The 18062-nt window shown below is 48.7% G+C and overlaps 2 protein-coding genes across 4 annotated transcripts; one reads left to right on the plus strand and one right to left on the minus strand.

Moving 5' to 3' along the window:
* Positions 1-1616: 1616 nt before the first annotated feature.
* On the plus strand, positions 1617-9620 carry LOC122921741 (diphthine methyltransferase-like). Of its 3 annotated transcripts, none has more exons than XM_044271950.1 (11): positions 1617-1697; positions 2613-2776; positions 2862-2998; positions 3818-3905; positions 4715-4806; positions 4892-5058; positions 5340-5412; positions 5652-5717; positions 6709-6842; positions 6918-7355; positions 9055-9620. In XM_044271950.1, the coding sequence occupies exons 2-10, from the start codon at positions 2636-2638 to the stop codon at positions 7307-7309; spliced, it is 1290 nt and encodes a 429-aa protein (XP_044127885.1). In that variant the 5' UTR covers positions 1617-1697; positions 2613-2635; the 3' UTR covers positions 7310-7355; positions 9055-9620. The 3 variants fall into 3 exon arrangements, with proteins under 3 accessions (XP_044127885.1, XP_044127882.1, XP_044127883.1); XM_044271947.1 differs by having other exon boundaries at positions 6676-6842; positions 9055-9619; XM_044271948.1 differs by lacking the exon at positions 9055-9620 and having other exon boundaries at positions 6676-6842; positions 6918-7357.
* A 5977-nt stretch (positions 9621-15597) lies between these two features.
* On the minus strand, positions 15598-17187 carry LOC122921901 (39S ribosomal protein L41-A, mitochondrial-like). The gene is made up of 2 exons (XM_044272213.1): positions 17084-17187; positions 15598-16251 (listed from the first exon to the last, which is right to left on the minus strand). Exon 2 carries the CDS (start codon positions 16239-16241, stop codon positions 15834-15836), a length of 408 nt encoding a protein of 135 aa, XP_044128148.1. The 5' UTR covers positions 16242-16251; positions 17084-17187; the 3' UTR covers positions 15598-15833.
* Between the last annotated feature and the right edge of the window lie 875 nt (positions 17188-18062).

The raw sequence follows: 18062 nt of genomic DNA on the forward strand, positions 1-18062 counted from the left end.
AGTGAAGCATGGTGGTGGTAGTGTCATGGCCTGGGCATGTATGGCTGCCAATGGAACTGCTTCTCTGGTATTTATTGATGATGTGACTGCTGACAAAAGCAGCAGGATGAATTCTGAAGTGTTTCGGGCAATATTATCTGCTCATATTCAGCCGAATGCTTCAGAACTCATTGGACGGCGCTTCACAGTGCAGATGGACAATGACCCAAAGCATACTGCAAAAGCAACCAAAGAGTTTAAGGGAAAGAAGTGGAATGTTCTGCAATGGCCGAGTCAATCCCCGGACCTGAATCTGATTGAGCTGCATTTCACCTCCTGAAGACAAAACTGAAGGGAAAATGCCCCAAGAACAAGCAGGAACTGAAGACAGCTGCAGTAGAGGCCGGGCAGAGTGTCACCAGGGATGAGACCAGCGTCTGGGGATGTCTATGCGTTCCAGACTTCAGGCTGTAATTGACTGCAAAGGATTCGCAACCAAGTATTAAAAAGGGAAAGTTTGATTTATGATTATTATTCTGTCCCATTACTTCTGGTCCCTTAACAAGTGGGAGGCACAGATGCAAACTGCTGTAATTCCTGCACCGTTCACCTGATCTGGATGTAAATACCTCAGATTACAGCTGACAGTCTGCGGGTAAAGCTGACAGTCTGCAGGTAAAGCCGACGGTCTGCAGGTAAAGCCGACGGTCTGCAGGTAAAGCCGACAGTCTGCAGGTAAAGCACATCTTGTCCGTCTCATTTCAAACCCATTGTGGTGGTGTATAGAGCCCAACATGTTAGAATTGTGTCCATGTCCCAATATTTATGGACCTGACTGTATGTACACAGTGACTGCACCAGCAGAATAGTGAGTGCAGCTCTGGAGTATAATACAGGATGTAACTCAGGATCAGTACAGGATAAGTAATGTATGTACACAGTGACTGCACCAGCAGAATAGTGAGTGCAGCTCTGGAGTATAATACAGGATGTAACTCAGGATCAGTACAGGATAAGTAATGTATGTACACAGTGACTGCAGCAGCAGAATAGTGAGTGCAGCTCTGGAGTATAATACAGGATGTAACTCAGGATCAGTACAGGATAAGTAATGTATGTACACAGTGACTGCACCAGCAGAATAGTGAGTGCAGCTCTGGGGTATAATACAGGATGTAACTCAGGTCCAGTACAGGATAAGTAATGTATGTGCACAGTGACTGCACCAGCAGAATAGTGAGTGCAGCTCTGGGGTATAATACAGGATGTAACTCAGGTCCAGTACAGGATAAGTAATGTATTGTATGTACACAGTGACTGTATCAGCAGAACAGTGATTGCAGCTCTGGAGGTTAAAGTTTTCTGATGGATACACAGGGAAGGAGAATGGATGTGATATGTCATTGTTGGAGGGCTGTAGAGTTTATCTGAATCAATTTCAATATTGCTTCTGGAAATGTCAACTCTTGTGGAACTACAAGGCTCAGCCTGCCCGGGTGACGTGACCTCTCTGTGAAATCCTGTTGAATGGAGACAATTGGTTAGTCTCATTCAGTAAAGACGGATAATAGCCATGTGATCAAAATCAGCCAATCAGGAGAGGCGAAACGCTATTGGACGAGGCTGTTGTCCATCATTTCTCTGTGGAGGCGGAGCCTCTTGTGTAGTCGACCCGGAAGTAGTTGCCGAGTTCAGGATTCTGTACGTGCTGCATGCTGGTGAGTGTGGCTGTCTGTGACGTCATCATTGTACGTTCTGTTTAGTATTATAACTTCTCTGTGGTAGGCAGTGTGACGTCATTAGTGCAAAAGGTATGGTATGATAACTTCTGCATGACACCTCTGTCTGATGTCACCACTGTACATTATATACAGCTTAATAACCTCTGTCTGATGTCATCACTGTACATTACATACAGTATCATAACCTCTGTGTGATGTCATCTCTGTACATTATATACAGCATCATAACCTCTGTGATGTCATCACTGTACACTATATTCAGTATCATAACCTCTGTGTGATGTCATCACTGTACACTATATTCAGTATCATAACCTCTGTGTGATGTCATCACTGTACATTACATACAGTATCATAACCTCTGTGTGATGTCATCACTGTACATTACATACAGCATCATAACCTCTGTGCGATGTCATCACTGTACATTATATACAGCATCATAACCTCTGTGTGATGTCATCACTGTACATTACATACAGTATCATAACCTCTGTGTGATGTCATCACTGTACATTATCTTCAGCATTATTACTAGAGATGAGTGAATTTCATATTTTGAAATTCGTTCACCCTTAGTTTACTGGTAAAAGGCGAATTGCGTTATAGATTCCGTTACCACGGACCATAACGCAATTCTATGACGGAACGCATAACAGAATGGCTTTAGAGGGATTCCGTTATTCATTCCGTCATAATAGAAGTCTATGGGCTGCAAAACGGATCCGTCCCGTTTACATTATGCAGGAGAGGACTCTAAAGGCATTCCGTCACAGAATTGCGTTATGGTCCGTGGTAACGGAATCTATAACGCAATTCGCCTTTTACCAGTAAACGAAATTCGCTCACCTCTAATTATAACTTGTATATAAGCGGCGGTGTTGTTATCAGGGGGGTGATGTGGAGGCCGAGCGATGGCGGGACGCTGCAAGACCCAGACGTTACAGGTGATTGATACGGAGTACAGCGCGGACGCGGTGGAGTGGTGCCCGCTGGATGACTGGGGGACGGTGCTGGCCTGCGGGACGTATCAGCTGAAGAAACCAGAACCTGACGTGAGTCTGAACATAACGCCATATAACGTCCTATAGTGTAAGCCGTGTGTGCGTCTCCTCTCCATACCGCTCTCCCCTCCCCCAGGTCAGCGGAGAGGACAGCGACAACCCACACCTGCGGCTGGGCCGCCTTCTCCTCTATCACTACAACCCCCAGCAGTTCTTTTCTCCAGTGACCGAGGTTCAGAAGATAGAGACAGCCGCCATACTGGACATGAAGTGGTGAGCAGCGCGGCTTCCGTACGTCCCCCCGCTTTCACAGACCCCCCCCCCCAGTACTCTGCCTCTCTGTGTGTAGTGAAAAATCCATTTCTCTAAGACCTCTGCGCACTATCAGTGAATGAAAACATCTTTCATTACCTCCGGCGGCTGATTGTCTGAGGGGATCAGGGTGGGCTTCTCAGCTGTTCACTGACAGCAAGCAGAAGGATCAAGCTTAAAGGGGTTTCCCTATTTTAGGCTTTTGTGGCCTAAACGTCTTATAGATGCAGGTCCCAGTTTTAGGAACTGCACCTATCCTAAAAACAGAGGTCCCCATCCCATCAAGGGGGTCGTGGTCCTCCTCATCCAGGCTGCATTGAATGCATAGGGGGACGCTTGGATGGGATCGGGGGAACGCCACTCTCTAGAGGTGGGACCTGAGTGATTTTGGGTAATGGGTTATCCAGGATTTTGATATCCTCAAAGTAGTCCATCAATATCTGATCGGTGGGGTCCAACACCCTGCACCCCCGCTGATCTTCTGTTTGGGGGCAGCTCCGGCGACAAAACTACACAGCTCCATGTAGTGGACAGAGCCGGAAACTGCAGCTTTCCTGCCATTGAAGTAAATGGCACCAGATTTATAGCGGATCAGTGGGGTGCAGGGTGTCGGACCCCGCCAGTCTGGGGTGCAGGGTGTCGGACCCCGCCTATCTGATATTAATGGAAGGGTAGGCCATCGATATCAAAATCCTGGACAACCCCTTTAAGGCTATCAGCAGCATAGAGAGCAATGTGATCCGATTTATGTATGACCAGTGCGCTATTCTGTCTTCTCAGGTGCCACGTTCCGCTCTCTGAGAGCCCCGTTCTGGGTGTCGCCAATGCCAAGGGCGTCCTGGAGCTGTATAGATTACAAGGCCAAAAGGTAAGTGCCCGAAATCAAGACCTCAGGCAGGAATATAGGAGCAAAGCGTCACCGGAGTCCAGGGCCAGACTATAGGGCAGGCATCCTCAACGTGCGGCCCTCCAGCTGTTGTAAAACTACAACTCCCACAATGCCCTGCTGTAGGCTGATACCTGTAGGCTGTTCGGGCATGCTGGGAGTTGTAGTTTTGCAACAGCTGGAGGGCCGCAGTTTGAGGATGCCTGCTCTAGGGGATGTGCAGTCATGCTGGGGGTTATAGTCCTTAAAGGGGTCATCTCAGGATACACACTTATCTCCTGTCCACAGGTATCTGATTGGTGGGATCCCCCACTGGTCAGGAGGATCGGGGTCCTAAGCTCCCTGAGTGGCGTAGATCAATCCGTTTTTTATAGGTGGAGCTTTGTACTCGGCCGCCCCATAGGCGGTGAATGGAGCGGTGGTCATGCAGGCACTATTCACACATAGGGCTCAGGGACCACCCCTGTCCTAGTGATCAGACCCCCAGTGATCATGCATTTATCACCTACCAATAAAAGGGGGCTAACCCCTTTAAACGTTGCAGGTGACTGATGTCAACATCTGCCAAAACATATCCGTATGTGTGACAGGTGTATATAGAAATATTAGAATACGTAAGGACCCCTTTAAGTACCATAAACCGGCCATTGAGAGTAGCGGGATCAGGCACTGTGCACTAGATTCCATTGAATTGAATGGGCCTGAGGTGCAGTACCACACGTACCCTGTTGGTGGCAGTGGCGCTGTTTTTGCCGGCTCTCCTCGGCAGTGTCTCCGTGTTCTTCCAGTAGGAAAGCTCCAGAGTGCAGCCCGTGTGCAGCGCGGATTTGGGTGACGAGTGCCTGGCTCTATCCCTTGACTGGTCCACAGGAAGGAGAGAGAGGTGAGACCCTGCACCGCCGTTTTCCGGATGGCCGCCGCCGATGAATCGTCGTAACGTTTCTCTGATTTTTCTCCCGCCGCCGCAGCACTTCTCCTGTGAAGATCATCTGCAGCGACTCTCGGGGCAGGCTCAGCCTTCTGCACGTGGAAGAGTCGGCGGCGTCCGTGGACGTCACGTGTCAGTGGAAGGCACACGACTTCGAGGCCTGGATCGCCGCCTTCAACTACTGGAACTGTGACATCATCTACTCAGGTCTGGCCCAATATGAGGGAAATTGGTGAAAGTGGCGCAGAGCCGATTCCCATGGCAACCTCTGCTCGCTCTGGGATGGGAATCTGCTGTGAAACTACAACTCCCAGCATGCAACATGCTTGGCTGTTCTTCTAACTCCTATAAAAGTGAATGGGGCACTATGGGAGTTGTAGTTCCATAACAGCTGGAGTGCCAGAGGTTGCTGATCCCTGCTCTAGGTAATTGCTACCCCTTCCCTTTTTGCGCCAAGGCTAACGATCTGTGCGTGTCCCTGATTCCAGGGGGAGATGACTGTCTGCTGAGAGGATGGGACACCAGAGCGACACCGGACATCCCAGTATTTACCAGCAAAAGGTAGGACCCCCCCCAGTAAAGGCTGTCCAGGATTAGAAGAACATGGCTGCCTTATTTTACAAACAGCGCAGCCACACCAGTCCATGGGTGGTGATCGGTATGGCAGCTCCGCTCCATTAGAGTTAATAGGTTGAGCTGCAATACCACACGCAACCTGTGGTCAGGGGTGGCGCTGTTTTATGTTTTTAAGAAAGCAGCCAATCTTGGACAACCTATATAATCAGTTTTATTTCTCACAGGCATTCAATGGGAGTGTGCAGCATCCAGAGTAACCCTCATCGGGAACATGTTTTGGCTACGGGAAGGTGAGCAGTGTGTGCCAGCCCCACATAATAGACTCTGTGCATTGGCTGACATGTCCACTATTAAAAAAATTAAATAAAATGTATATTATTATAGCGCCACCTGCTGGTGTTCTGCAATTATTACAGGATATGCCATAGTCATACATGACCAGTAGGTGGCGATGTCTGACTTGAGTATTAAATACGAAGAATGGAAGAAAATCCCCAATGTTTTATTAAGGACATGTTCACATGTGGCGGGTTTTCTCCCGTGGAATATCTGCAGCGTATTACAATACCAACAAGTGGTTGACATTTTACAAAATGTTACCCCTACACTGCAGAAAAATAGGGGTGGAAATTGACCTGCGATGTAGAATTAAAAGGCTATGGACACCTTTGGGAATTTTTTTATGCATTTTACTCCTTTTGGTCATTTACAAAAAAAATTAAATCTTTCAATTGGTCTTTATTAAAAAATGTCAGCAGTTTTTGTGATACATGGAGGTTATAAACCGGTCTCTTTGCAAACTGTCGTTCCTGAGTTCCATCACCTGATGGCTCATGTGAAGCCTTATCTCCCATACCCTGACCTCATAAGAACATGGCTTAAATCAGTTTGAAGAGAGTTTAGCAATAATGAGGTCAGGAGATCAGAGGTAAGGCTTCACATGAGCCGTCAGTTAACGAAACTCAGGAGCGACATCTGCAAACAGACTGATTTTAAACCCCGCGTATCACAAAAACCGCTGTAAATGTTTGATGAAGACCAATTGAAAAAAAATATTTTAGCCCAAAATGAGTAAAATGCCCCGAAGATGTCCATAGCCTTTAAATCCACAGCGTGTCAGGTTATGCTGCGGATTTCACACCTCGCGATAAATCTACAAGTAACACATGGCGGATTCACGGTAAAATCCGCAATGGTAAATCCTCCCCACGTGCCTGTATTCTAAGCCTGTCCCATTTTGGACCCTAGTTATGACGAGCACGTTCTTGTTTGGGACTTAAGGCAAATGAAGCAACCGACATCCGACACCCATGTACAGGGAGGAGTCTGGCGGCTGAAGTGGCACCCCACAGACAGCGCCCTCCTGCTGGCCGCTTGTATGCACAGTGGCTTCCACATCCTGGACTCCGGCTCCGGTAAGCCCCAGCATTAGGAGAACCGGATTCAGTTAGCCCCACATTCTTCATGAATTGCACTTTGCCGCCCTCTAGGTGGTTGCCCCATCCTGTCTTCGTACGTCCTCCACAACTCCTTGGCCTACGGAGCCGATTGGTCCAGAGCGTTACTTCCGGATGCCTCCGTGCCCAGTCCAGAACTGGAGTCCTTAAAGGCGGTGGAGTCGGATCCTGTCGGCAGTCAGAAGCTGGCGCAATCGATGCAGAACCTGAAAATCTTCTACGAGTCGCCCACCGCCAGCTTCGACGTCGTCCTGGAAGACGACTCTGGAGGATACGTGCCGGAACCGAGCGGAACGACCGACGACCGTCCGGTTACTGGGGTCCCCGGACAAGCGCAGACTGACCTGCTGGCCACGTGCTCCTTTTATGACCACGTTTTACATGTCTGGCGGTGGCAATCCCAGAGACTAAACCCTGCGGAGTGACCATCCACTGCCGCCCACCGGTCGTTACAATGGTCTACCTCCTGAGGTGCGTTTTTGTTTTCATGTGCACATATGAGCACCCATATTAAGGCCCTACGACCCGCCAAGCCCCCCAACCCTCCCCTGGTTTATGTGAACTGAATTTAGATCACCATAGGGTTCTATGAAGGTCTAATCTGGGGGCACTAAGATGAGGGATGGGGGGGCACGCGCTAAAACTACATTTCGAGGGGAGTAACTTTTTTTTACTCATTTTGGGCTTGGGCTTTTATTACAAATGTTCACCGTTTTTGAGATACAGGGGTTAAAAAAAACTATTTGCAGAATGTCTCTTCCGAATTCTGTCAGCTGACTGCTCATGTGTAGCTCTTCTCTCATAAACACTCATTTATGGGCTCTTTCACACCTGTGTTCTTGTCTTCCGGCATAGAGTTCCGTCGTCGGGGCTCTATGCCGGAAGAATCCTGATCAGTTTTATCCTAATGCATTCTGAATGGAGAGAAATCCGTTCAGGATGTCTTCAGTTCCGGAACGGAACGTTTTTTGGCCGGAGAAAATACCGCAGCATGCTGCGCTTTTTGCTCCGGCCAAAAATCCTGAACACTTGCCGCAAGGCCGGATCCGGAATGAATGGCCATTGAAAGGCATTGATCCGGATCCGGCCTTAAGCTAAACGTCGTTTCGGCGCATTGCCGGATCCGACGTTTAGCTTTTTCTGAATGGTTACCATGGCTGCCGGGACGCTAAAGTCCTGGCAGCCATGGTAAAGTTTAGCAGCATACTTACCGTCTGTGCGGCTCCCGGGGCGCTCCAGAGTGACCTCAGGGCGCCCCACGCACATGGATGACGTGATCGCATGGCACGTCATCCATGCGCATGGGGCGCTCTGACGTCATTCTGGAGCCGCGCGGACTGTAAGTATGCCGCTCCCCCGCTCCTACTATGGCAACCAGGACTTTAATAGCGTCCTGGCTGCCATAGTAACACTGAAAGCATTTTGAAGACGGATCCGTCTTCAAATGCTTTCAGTACACTTGCGTTTTTCCGGATCCGGCGTGTAATTCCGGCAAGTGGAGTACACGCCGGATCCGGACAACGCAAGTGTGAAAGAGGCCTAAGCCGTATTGTTTAGGTATAATGAGCGTTTATGAGGTCAGGAGATCAGAGCTACACATGAGCCGTCAGCTGACATAAGTCTGAGACATTCTGCAAATAAACTGATTTTTTAACCCTTGTATCTCAAAAATGGCTGACCATTTTTAATAAAGACCAATTGAAAAATTGCCCTGAAAGTGTCTATAGCCTTTAACAAACCTAAAATGGGAGGGAGCACAGTCTAAGTATTCATTCTACAGCGCAGTTTTAAGTAGAACAGCCTTTCGTGCAGTCAGTTGTACAGGATTAGGCCTCTTGCACATGACCGAATGTATTTTGCGATCTGCAAAAAAACACGGATGACATCCGTGTGCATTCCATATTTTTCGGAACGGAACAGAGGGCCCCTAATAGAACAGTTCTATCCTTGTCTGTAATGCGGACAATAATAGGACATGTTCTATTTTTTTTTGCGGAACAGAAATACGGAAACGGAATGCACACAGAGTAAAACTTCCGTTTTTTTGTGGACCCATTGAAATGGTTCCGTATACGTGTCGCAAAAAAAACGGAATGAAAAGACTTTCGTGTGGAAGAGGCCTTAGAGGCTACTCCATTTTATTATCTCCCATTTTCATTTGTTCCTTTAGGTCTCCTTAAAGAAAAAAACGTAAATCAGGACCCCGCACAGAAATCAGCAATAATGATACTTGCCTCCATGGACGAGAGCGGCATCCGATTGCATGACAAGTAACATCGGAGGCCGTATACCAGCAGCCGTTACTGGCGATATTCCAAGCACCCAGCAGCATCCGGTCGTGTGTATATATATGAATTTTTTTAAGAAAAATAAATAAATGTTCCTCTGTCCATGAAACCCTGAGCCGTGGACGGGTCTCATACATGAAGGTTCAAAGGGGTTACCACCAGTGGTCCAGTACCCCTGGATAGAAGACCTCAGGCAGACAGCCTTTGGGTGGATTCACACGTGGCTTAATTTTAAGCCACGGACAAATACACCATAAAATTTTACGCCACGAGTGGCTCAAGAGCTGTTGATTTTCCGTAGTGAAATTGTGTGTAGAAAAGCTAAGTGGATGAGATTGAAATTAATTTTCCCCCATGACCCAGGGGGCACCCGCAAACCAACCTTAAAGGGATTTTCCTGGAGTTCCGTATTGATGATCTATCCTCGGTCAGTCTATATCTGATTGGGGGGGGGGGGGGGGGGGGGGGATTCAGAGACTGTTCAATAACAACATGGTGCCCGTAAGCCAATCCATCAAAAGCTGTAAAAGCCATATGGCGCTCCTTCCCTTTTGAGTCCTGCGGTGTGCCCCCACAGCAGTTTACCACCACATATGGAGTGTTGCTGTATTGAGGAGAAAACGGGTAATGGCTTTTTCTCCTCTTAACCCCTGTGAAAATAAAAAATTTGGGGCTAAAGCAATATTTTATTGGAAGAAATGAAATGTTTCATTTGCACAGCCAAGTGTTTCTAAATTCTATAAACACCTGTGGGGTCAAAGTGCTGAGTACACCCCTTAATACATTTCTTGAGGGGTGGTTTCCAAAATGGGGGTCACTTTTTGGGCATTCCACTGTAAGGGTAACTCAGGGTCTCTTCAGATACAACATGGCGCTCAAAAAACCATTTCAACTAAACCATATGGCACTCCTTCCCTTCTGACCACTGCCACGTGCCCATACAGCAGTTTACGACCACATGTGCGGTGTTCCTGTAAACGGCAGAATCAGAGTCATGCATATTGAGGTTTATTTTGCTGTGAACCCTTGCTGTGTTGCAAGAGAAAAAAAAAAAAAGATGTATTAACATAAAAAAAATCTGCCCAAAAAATTAAATTTTGAAATTTTACCTCCATTTTCCTTTATTTCTTGTGAAACACTTCAAGGATTAACAAAGTTGGTACCAACCGTTTTGAATAATTTTAGGGGTGCAGTTTATAAACTGGAGTCAATCATGGGTGGTTTCTATTACTTGAGCCCCTCAAAATCACTTTATAACTGAATTCGTGGTGGGGAAAAAAAAAAAAAAAGGTGAAAATTAGAAAAAAATTGCTTTTAAAATTCTAAGCCTTCTAACGTCCTAAAAAATAAAATTACATTTACAAAATGATGCCGACATAAAGTAGACATTCGGGGAATGTTGATTGATAACTATTGTGAGGTATTTGTGTCTGTCTTAACAGTTCAAATTTTACAAAATTCAGATTTTTTTTTCAATAAGTAAAAGGAAACAAATATTGCCCCAAATTTACCGTTAACATGAAGAGAAAGGAGCGGATACCTGTGGTGCTGGGGCTGTTAGTACATCTAGTGATATACTCAATTGGCTGTAGATATGGTCCAAGAGAAGTTAAATAAAAGGTAAATGTGAACAAGGCTCCGGGTCCAGATGGATAACACCCAAGAGTGCTTACAGAGCTCAGTTCAGTCATTGCTGTGCCCCCGTTTATAATATTTAAAGATTCTCTAGGGACTGGTACAGGGCCAAGTGATTGGCACAAGGCAAATGTGGTGCCCATATTCAAAAATGGGTCTTGGTCCTCTACATGTAATTTCAGACCAGTTAGTTTAACTTCTGTTGAGGGAAAAATGTTGGAAAGACTCTTAAAAGGACTATATACAGGAGTATGTGACTATAAATAATATTATAAGTGACAACCAACATGGGTTTACCAAGGACAGAAGTTGTCAGACTAACCTGATTTGTTTTTATGAGGAGGTAAGTAGAAGCCTGAACAGAGGGGCGGCTGTGGATGTAGTGAGGTGAGTAGAAGCCTGGACAGAGGGGCGGCTGTGGATGTAGTGAGGTGAGTAGTAGCCTGGACAGAGGGGCGGCTGTGGATGTAGTGAGGTGAGTAGTAGCCTGGACAGAGGGGCGGCTGTGGATGTAGTGAGGTGAGTAGTAGCCTGGACAGAGGGGCGGCTGTGGATGTAGTGAGGTGAGTAGTAGCCTGGACAGAGGGGCGGCTGTGGATGTAGTGAGGTGAGTAGTAGCCTGGACAGAGGGGCGGCTGTGGATGTAGTGAGGTAAGTAGTAGCCTGGACAGAGGGGCGGCTGTAGATGTAGTGAGGTGAGTAGAAGCCTGGACAGAGGGGCGGCTGTGGATGTAGTGAGGTGAGTAGTAGCCTGGACAGAGGGGCAGCTGTGGATGTAGTGAGGTGAGTAGAAGCCTGGACAGAGGGGCAGCTGTGGATGTAGTGAGGTCAGTAGTAGCCTGGACAGAGGGGCGGCTGTGGATGTAGTGAGGTGAGTAGTAGCCTGGACAGAGGGGCGGCTGTGGATGTAGTGAGGTAAGTAGTAGCCTGGACAGAGGGGCGGCTGTAGATGTAGTGAGGGGAGTAGTAGCCTGGACAGAGGGGCGGCTGTGGATGTAGTGAGGGGAGTAGTAGCCTGGACAGAGGGGCGGTTGTGGATGTAGTTAGGCGAGTAGTAGCCTGGACAGAGGGGCGGCTGTGGATGTAGTGAGGTGAGTAGTAGCCTGGACAGAGGGGCGGCTGTGGATGTAGTGAGGTGAGTAGTAGCCTGGACAGAGGGGCGGCTGTGGATGTAGTGAGGTGAATAGTAGCCTGGACAGAGGGGCGGCTGTGGATGTAGTGAGGTGAGTAGAAGCCTGGACAGAGGGGCGGCTGTGGATGTAGTGAGGCGAGTAGAAGCCTGGACAGAGGGGCGGCTGTGGATGTAGTGAGGTGAGTAGTAGCCTGGACAGAGGGGCGGCTCTGGATGTAGTGAGGTGAGTAGTAGCCTGGACAGAGGGGTGGCTGTGGATGTAGTGAGGTGAGTAGTAGCCTGGACAGAGGGGCGGCTGTGGATGTAGTGAGGTGAATAGTAGCCTGGACAGAGGGGCGGCTGTGGATGTAGTGAGGTGAGTAGTAGCCTGGACAGAGGGGCGGCTGTGGATGTAGTGAGGTGAATAGTAGCCTGGACAGAGGGGCGGCTGTGGATGTAGTGAGGTGAGTAGTAGCCTGGACAGAGGGGCGGCTGTGGATGTAGTGAGGAGCGTAGTAGCCTGGACAGAGGGGCGGCTGTGGATGTAGTGAGGTGAGTAGAAGCCTGGACAGAGGGGCGGCTGTGGATGTAGTGAGGTGAGTAGAAGCCTGGACAAAGGGGCCGCTGTGGATGTAGTGAAGTGAGTAGTAGCCTGGACAGAGGGGCAGCTGTGGATGTAGTGAGGTGAGTAGTAGCCTGGACAGAGGGGCGGCTGTTTATGTAGTGAGGTGAGTAGTATCCTGGACAGAGGGGCGGCTGTTTATGTAGTGAGGTGAGTAGTAGCCTGGACAGAGGGGCGGCTGTGGATGTAGTGAGGTGAGTAGTAGCCTGGACAGAGGGGCGGCTGTGGATGTAGTGAGGTGAGTAGTAGCCTGGACAGAGGGGCGGCTGTTGATGTAGTGAGGTGAGTAGTAGCCTGGACAGAGGGGCGGCTGTGGATGTAGTGAGGTGAGTAGAAGCCTGGACAGAGGGGCGGCTGTGGATGTAGTGAGGTGAGTAGAAGCCTGGACAGAGGGGCGGCTGTGGATGTAGTGAGGTGAGTAGTAGCCTGGACAGAGGGGCGGCTGTGGATGTAGTGAGGCGAGTAGAAGCCTGGACAGAGGGGCGGCTGTGGATGTAATAGAGGTGAGTAGTAGCCTGGACAAAAAAATACGGTGAAAAACTGTTCCATGTAAAATGTGCTCAAAAGGGAGCGCTGCCTCCGACTGGAGAAGAAGAAGTTCAGTCTCCGGAAGCGTCAAAGCTTCTTTACTGTAAGAACTGAGAACCTGTGGAATAGACTCCTCAGGACGTGGTCACAGCAGGAACAGGGGACAGTTTCAAAAAGGGTTTAGAAGAATTCTTAAAAAGCTTCCGTCACCCCCCATTTAGCTGCTTATTTTCCGGGTGTGACGTCATCAGCGCAGGCACGGGATTTCATGGGCAGACAGGGCCAACGGGAGGAGGAGAGCGCTCGCTGGCCCTGTCTATCAAGTGGAGGAGGGGGCGTGTTTATAGTCCGAGCAAGTAACCGCCCAAGTTGCTGGTAGTGAAGTAATTTAATAATTTGCATATTATAAAAGTACGATTTTTACTGAATTTACAGCACAGAGACAGGTAACAGTGATATATATGGACTCAACTGACATTAGCAAATAGCTAATGTCCGATACTGAAAATTGCTAAATGGGGGGGGGGGGACAGAAGCCCTTTAAAAGTAAAAGACATTAAGGCTAGATGCACACGACCGTATGTGTTTTGCGGTCCGCCAAAAAAAAAAAAAGAAGGATGACATCTGTATGGCATCAGTTTTTTTTTGCGGATCCATTGTAACAACGGACAAGTGTAGGACATGTTCTATTTTATTTGTGGGGCTACAGAACGGAGCAACGGATGCGGACAGCACACGGAGTGCTGTTCGCATCTTTTGCGGCCCCGTTGAAGTGAATGGGGCCACACCCGAGCCGCAAAAACTGCGTCTCGGATGCGGACCCAAACCACGTTCGTGTGCATGAGGCCTAATACTTATGAAAACGTGTAGAAATCTGAGTCTCACTTCCTTCTGGGATTCACGTCCCCACCGATCCCTTGGTTGAACTTGATGGACTTATGTCTTTTTTTCAACCGTATTAACTATGAAGTACAATGTGTCACCGGAAAGCGATCTCAGTATCAGTCAGATAAGTAAAACTATTCCAAAATTATTACAACATAAAGCGAAAAGACAGGCCTGGGCAGGAAGGTGAAGACTAGCCCAGGGTAGAAGGGGTTAAGCAATTCCTGCCAACACTGCGGCAGACATTGATTGGATGTGACGTTACATTGCAGCTACAGATATCCACCAGAATCTGCAGCGGAGCACTCCAGGTGTTCTAAAACTACAACTCCCAGAATGCTCCATGCACTTCTATGGGAGTTAGGCCCCATGCACACGGCCGTGTTTCACAGCCGTGTGCGGGCCGTGGAACCGCGGCCTGGATCCCTCCTGAGAGCAGGAGCACACGGCGTCACTGGTTGCTATGACGCCGTGCGCTCCCTGCTGCCGGCACAGTACAGTAATACACTGGTATAGATCATACCAGTGTATTACTGTATTGCGGCGGCAGCAGGGAGCGCACGGCGTCATAGCAACCAGTGACGCCGTGCGCTCCTGCTCTCAGGAGGGATCCAGGCCGCGGTTCCACGGCCCGCACACGGCTGTGAAACACGGCCGTGTGCATGGGGCCTTAGACAAACAGCCGAGCATGTTTGCATGCTGGGAGTTGTAGTTTCACAGCAGCTGGAGTGACGAAGGTTGCTGGTCCCTGCCACACAGTTTGGCTGCAGGGCAGTTGTGCCTTGTGGAAATATAAAGGGTTCATTGGCCGGACCCCATAACAGAGCTTTGTGCAGGAGCCATGTACTGCTGATGGCTGATCCTTGGGGTGAGCCCTCAATATCTGACCAGTGGGGGGCGCCGCTATATAGACAGCCAAGCGTCCGAGAGTTGGACCCCCACCAGTCTGAAACTGATGTCCTTACCTTATCTATAACTGTGGGAGATTAATGGGGTTGTCTCACCTCAGACACCCACACTTATTTCTAGAACAGGACCCCCCCAAAGTGCACGGAGAACAGCTGTGCAGGCGAATGGAGCTGTGGCTGCGCTTGCTCTGCAATTTGGGAACTCCAATAATAGTGAATAGAGAGTATTCAGCGCATGCGCAGCCTGCTCTCGTTCACTTTGGGGTCCCTGTTCTAGAGAGAAGTGCGGGTCAGCAAACATCGCCACTCCAGCTGCTGTGAAAACTGCAACTCACAGCATGCACACTTAGGCTTCTTTCACACGGCCGTAGTGCTCTCGTGGCGGCATACGGCGGGCGGTCCACAATACACAGGGCACCGGCTGTGTGCCCATTCACTCAAATGGGTCCGCAAATCTGGAGTAACGTGGGGTTCCCCTCCGCTAAAAAAATCGAACTTGTTCTATCTTTTTGCGCAACGGACCCCTTCCAAGTGAATGGGTCCGCAATCCACATGTGGCTGCCCCACGGTCAGTGCCCGTGCATTGCGAACCATTTGCTGTCCGCAGCACGGGCCCGGCCAGCACATGGTAGTGTGCAAGAGGCCTTACTTGTCTGTTCTCCCATAGAAGTGGAAGGAGAATCCTGGGAGTTGTAGTTTCATAACAGGAGGCTGCTGACCCCTGTATTAGGAGATATGGCCACCATCAATGGGGGGGGGGGGCCCTCCCTCCGAGTCACCGGTCAGCGGCTCTCGCTCTGGACGGCCGGTCACCTGATCAGAGCTGTAGTACTCCTGGCCGCTCCAGGGGAGATGCCTGGCTGGCTATGGTTTCCGCATTAATAAATCGGTGTTGGCCGTGTTAGGTATTTTCCGTTTAATTACCAAACTCAGCGCTATAACATGGGGTTAACTATCGCAGTCCGATCGCGGCTACTGGACGTAATTCTTTGGGTACAGCTGGAATAATTTGCCTTCTTGGGTGGGTTCGAATCCGTACTTTTCCAGGTTATTGGGATCGAAGGTGCCGCTCTCAATGTCCTTCTGTATGGCCGGAGCGGCGGTTTCCAGGAACAGTTTCTTGGCGGTCATCTTTTCCTCGGTCACGGCCGGAACCTTGTAGGAGACGTACGGCCGCAGCTTGAAGCCGCTCAGGTCCGGGACTATGAATTCGGGCACCATCTCCTTCACTCGGACAAACTTCTTGTTGGAGGTCAGGAAGCCCACCCTCTTGGCTCCTCTACCCCTGTTGAAGGAGTTAGGTCCCATTTTGCTAGTGATTTTGGCCATTCGGTCGGATCCCCGGACGAAGCCGCGGGCGAGATTCTGAAGCAGCCCCATTGGTGGCTTACTGCAAGAGAGAAAGGGTGAGGGCGGCCATTTTATTTCAAGAAGTTTCTGTAAAATTCCTTTAACCCCCCCCCCCCCTTCCTGCCGTAGGTGGGTGACCTAAAGTACACTATTTATGACCTAACCTCAATATCTGATCAGTAAGGGGTCGGACGCCTCGCATACCTACTTTTTGGCGGTTTGAAGAGGCCGCAGTGCTACAGTAAGCGGACTCCTCACAGTACAGTGGCCTGGGACTGACCTTGTGACGTCATTGGCCGCAGCATTCACGTAGCACCGCCTCAGCGGAGAGCCCAGAGTCGGACCCCCACTGATCAGATGTTGAGGACCTACCCTGAGGAGGATAGGCTATCAGCGTTCTACTCCCGGAGGACCCCTTTAATGCCCATTCCCCGCACGGTTTGGGCTTGGGAGGGGAGCCCCGAGAGGTACCGTCCAGCTGACACTTTACTGCAATGGTCAGGCTCAGGGCTAGCTACGTGACTGACGGGTTAACCCCTTAGATGTCACAATAAATAACGACTGCGGCATCAAAGCAGTTAGATCAGGGCTCAGAGATTTCAATGTCGCCCCCGAAACACGCCAATGGATTTCTATGGCAGCAAAGACTTAAAAAATAAAAAACTCCCAAATAAAAAATGTACAAATAGGGGTCACTAGGGTCAGACTATTAGAGGGTGATATTAATCACATCACAAATGGAGGGTCTTAGGAACAAATCCTAGGGGCATGATAAAATCACATCACCTCGTCCTCCTCCTGACTCGTAATAAGCCCCTAGATGATGATTTTTAGGGTCACCTAGAAAAGAAGGCTAAGGGTTAACTTCTCACCTTCAGACAGCACCGTCCGTGCAAAACGTCAGCGTGCTATAAACCTGCCGCAAAGCAAATCCGTGCGTTTCAAGCCTCCTTCTGAGCGCAACATCCGCCCAATCATCGCGCAGTATTAGTATCGGCACGCGCTGATTGGCCACTTGCCTATGGGAGAAGGCGGAAGCGGCGCATGCGCGATCCAGTCAGGGGCTTGAGTGGCAGGCGGGAAAAGCTGGAGCAATTGCGCAAGGGTTTTCTGAGGTAAAAAACGAAGACGGTAGTCGGGAAAATAAAAAATCATGATAATGCAAACTCAATAAAAGTGAAAAATAGGAGAAATATGGATAAAGTAGCGTATAGTAAAGAATGGTGCCCATGGACATAAGAACAGACCTAAAAGACTGGTTAAAATTTTTATTTAAAATTAGAAAAAAATTCCAGTACATTTTTTGTAACAATTTTCAGGTGTTTCTCAGCTATAGCTGTCCCAAGGAAAGTTAAGTGACAACAAATATGGCTTCCGTTGTCACCCAGAATCCTGCGTGGCAAATACGCCCCAATTCCAACACGCATGAATTTTTTTGTTTTGTGGCATTTTTTTTACGGCTTTTTTTTTCCAACAGCGTCTTAACGCAAGTAATTTCTTCATGGCGTTTTTAGGAAGTGATGATAAAAATGGGAAGAGCGCCAGCTTGCTGCATTTTTGAAAATACGCAAAAAAGACTAAAAATGTCACCTAATGAAAAAAAATGCCAGTAGCAAACAAAAACAAACAAGGCTTGTGTGTCCTTCCCATAGACCTTCGGTGGAGCTGGCGTTTTACTACAACAAAAAAATAAAAAATGCTGCAAAAAAGCCTGAAAGCGCGGAAAACGCCACCAAAATCCCATGTGTGAGAGCTAGGGCTGCAGCTATCGATTATTCGAGTAATCAAGTATTCTACTGATTAATCCAACTATTAATCAAGTACTCTAATAAGAAAAAACTAATTTAAAAA

Source organism: Bufo gargarizans, chromosome 11, assembly GCF_014858855.1.
Source record: "Bufo gargarizans isolate SCDJY-AF-19 chromosome 11, ASM1485885v1, whole genome shotgun sequence".
In the NCBI taxonomy this organism is placed as follows: Eukaryota; Metazoa; Chordata; class Amphibia; order Anura; family Bufonidae; genus Bufo; species Bufo gargarizans.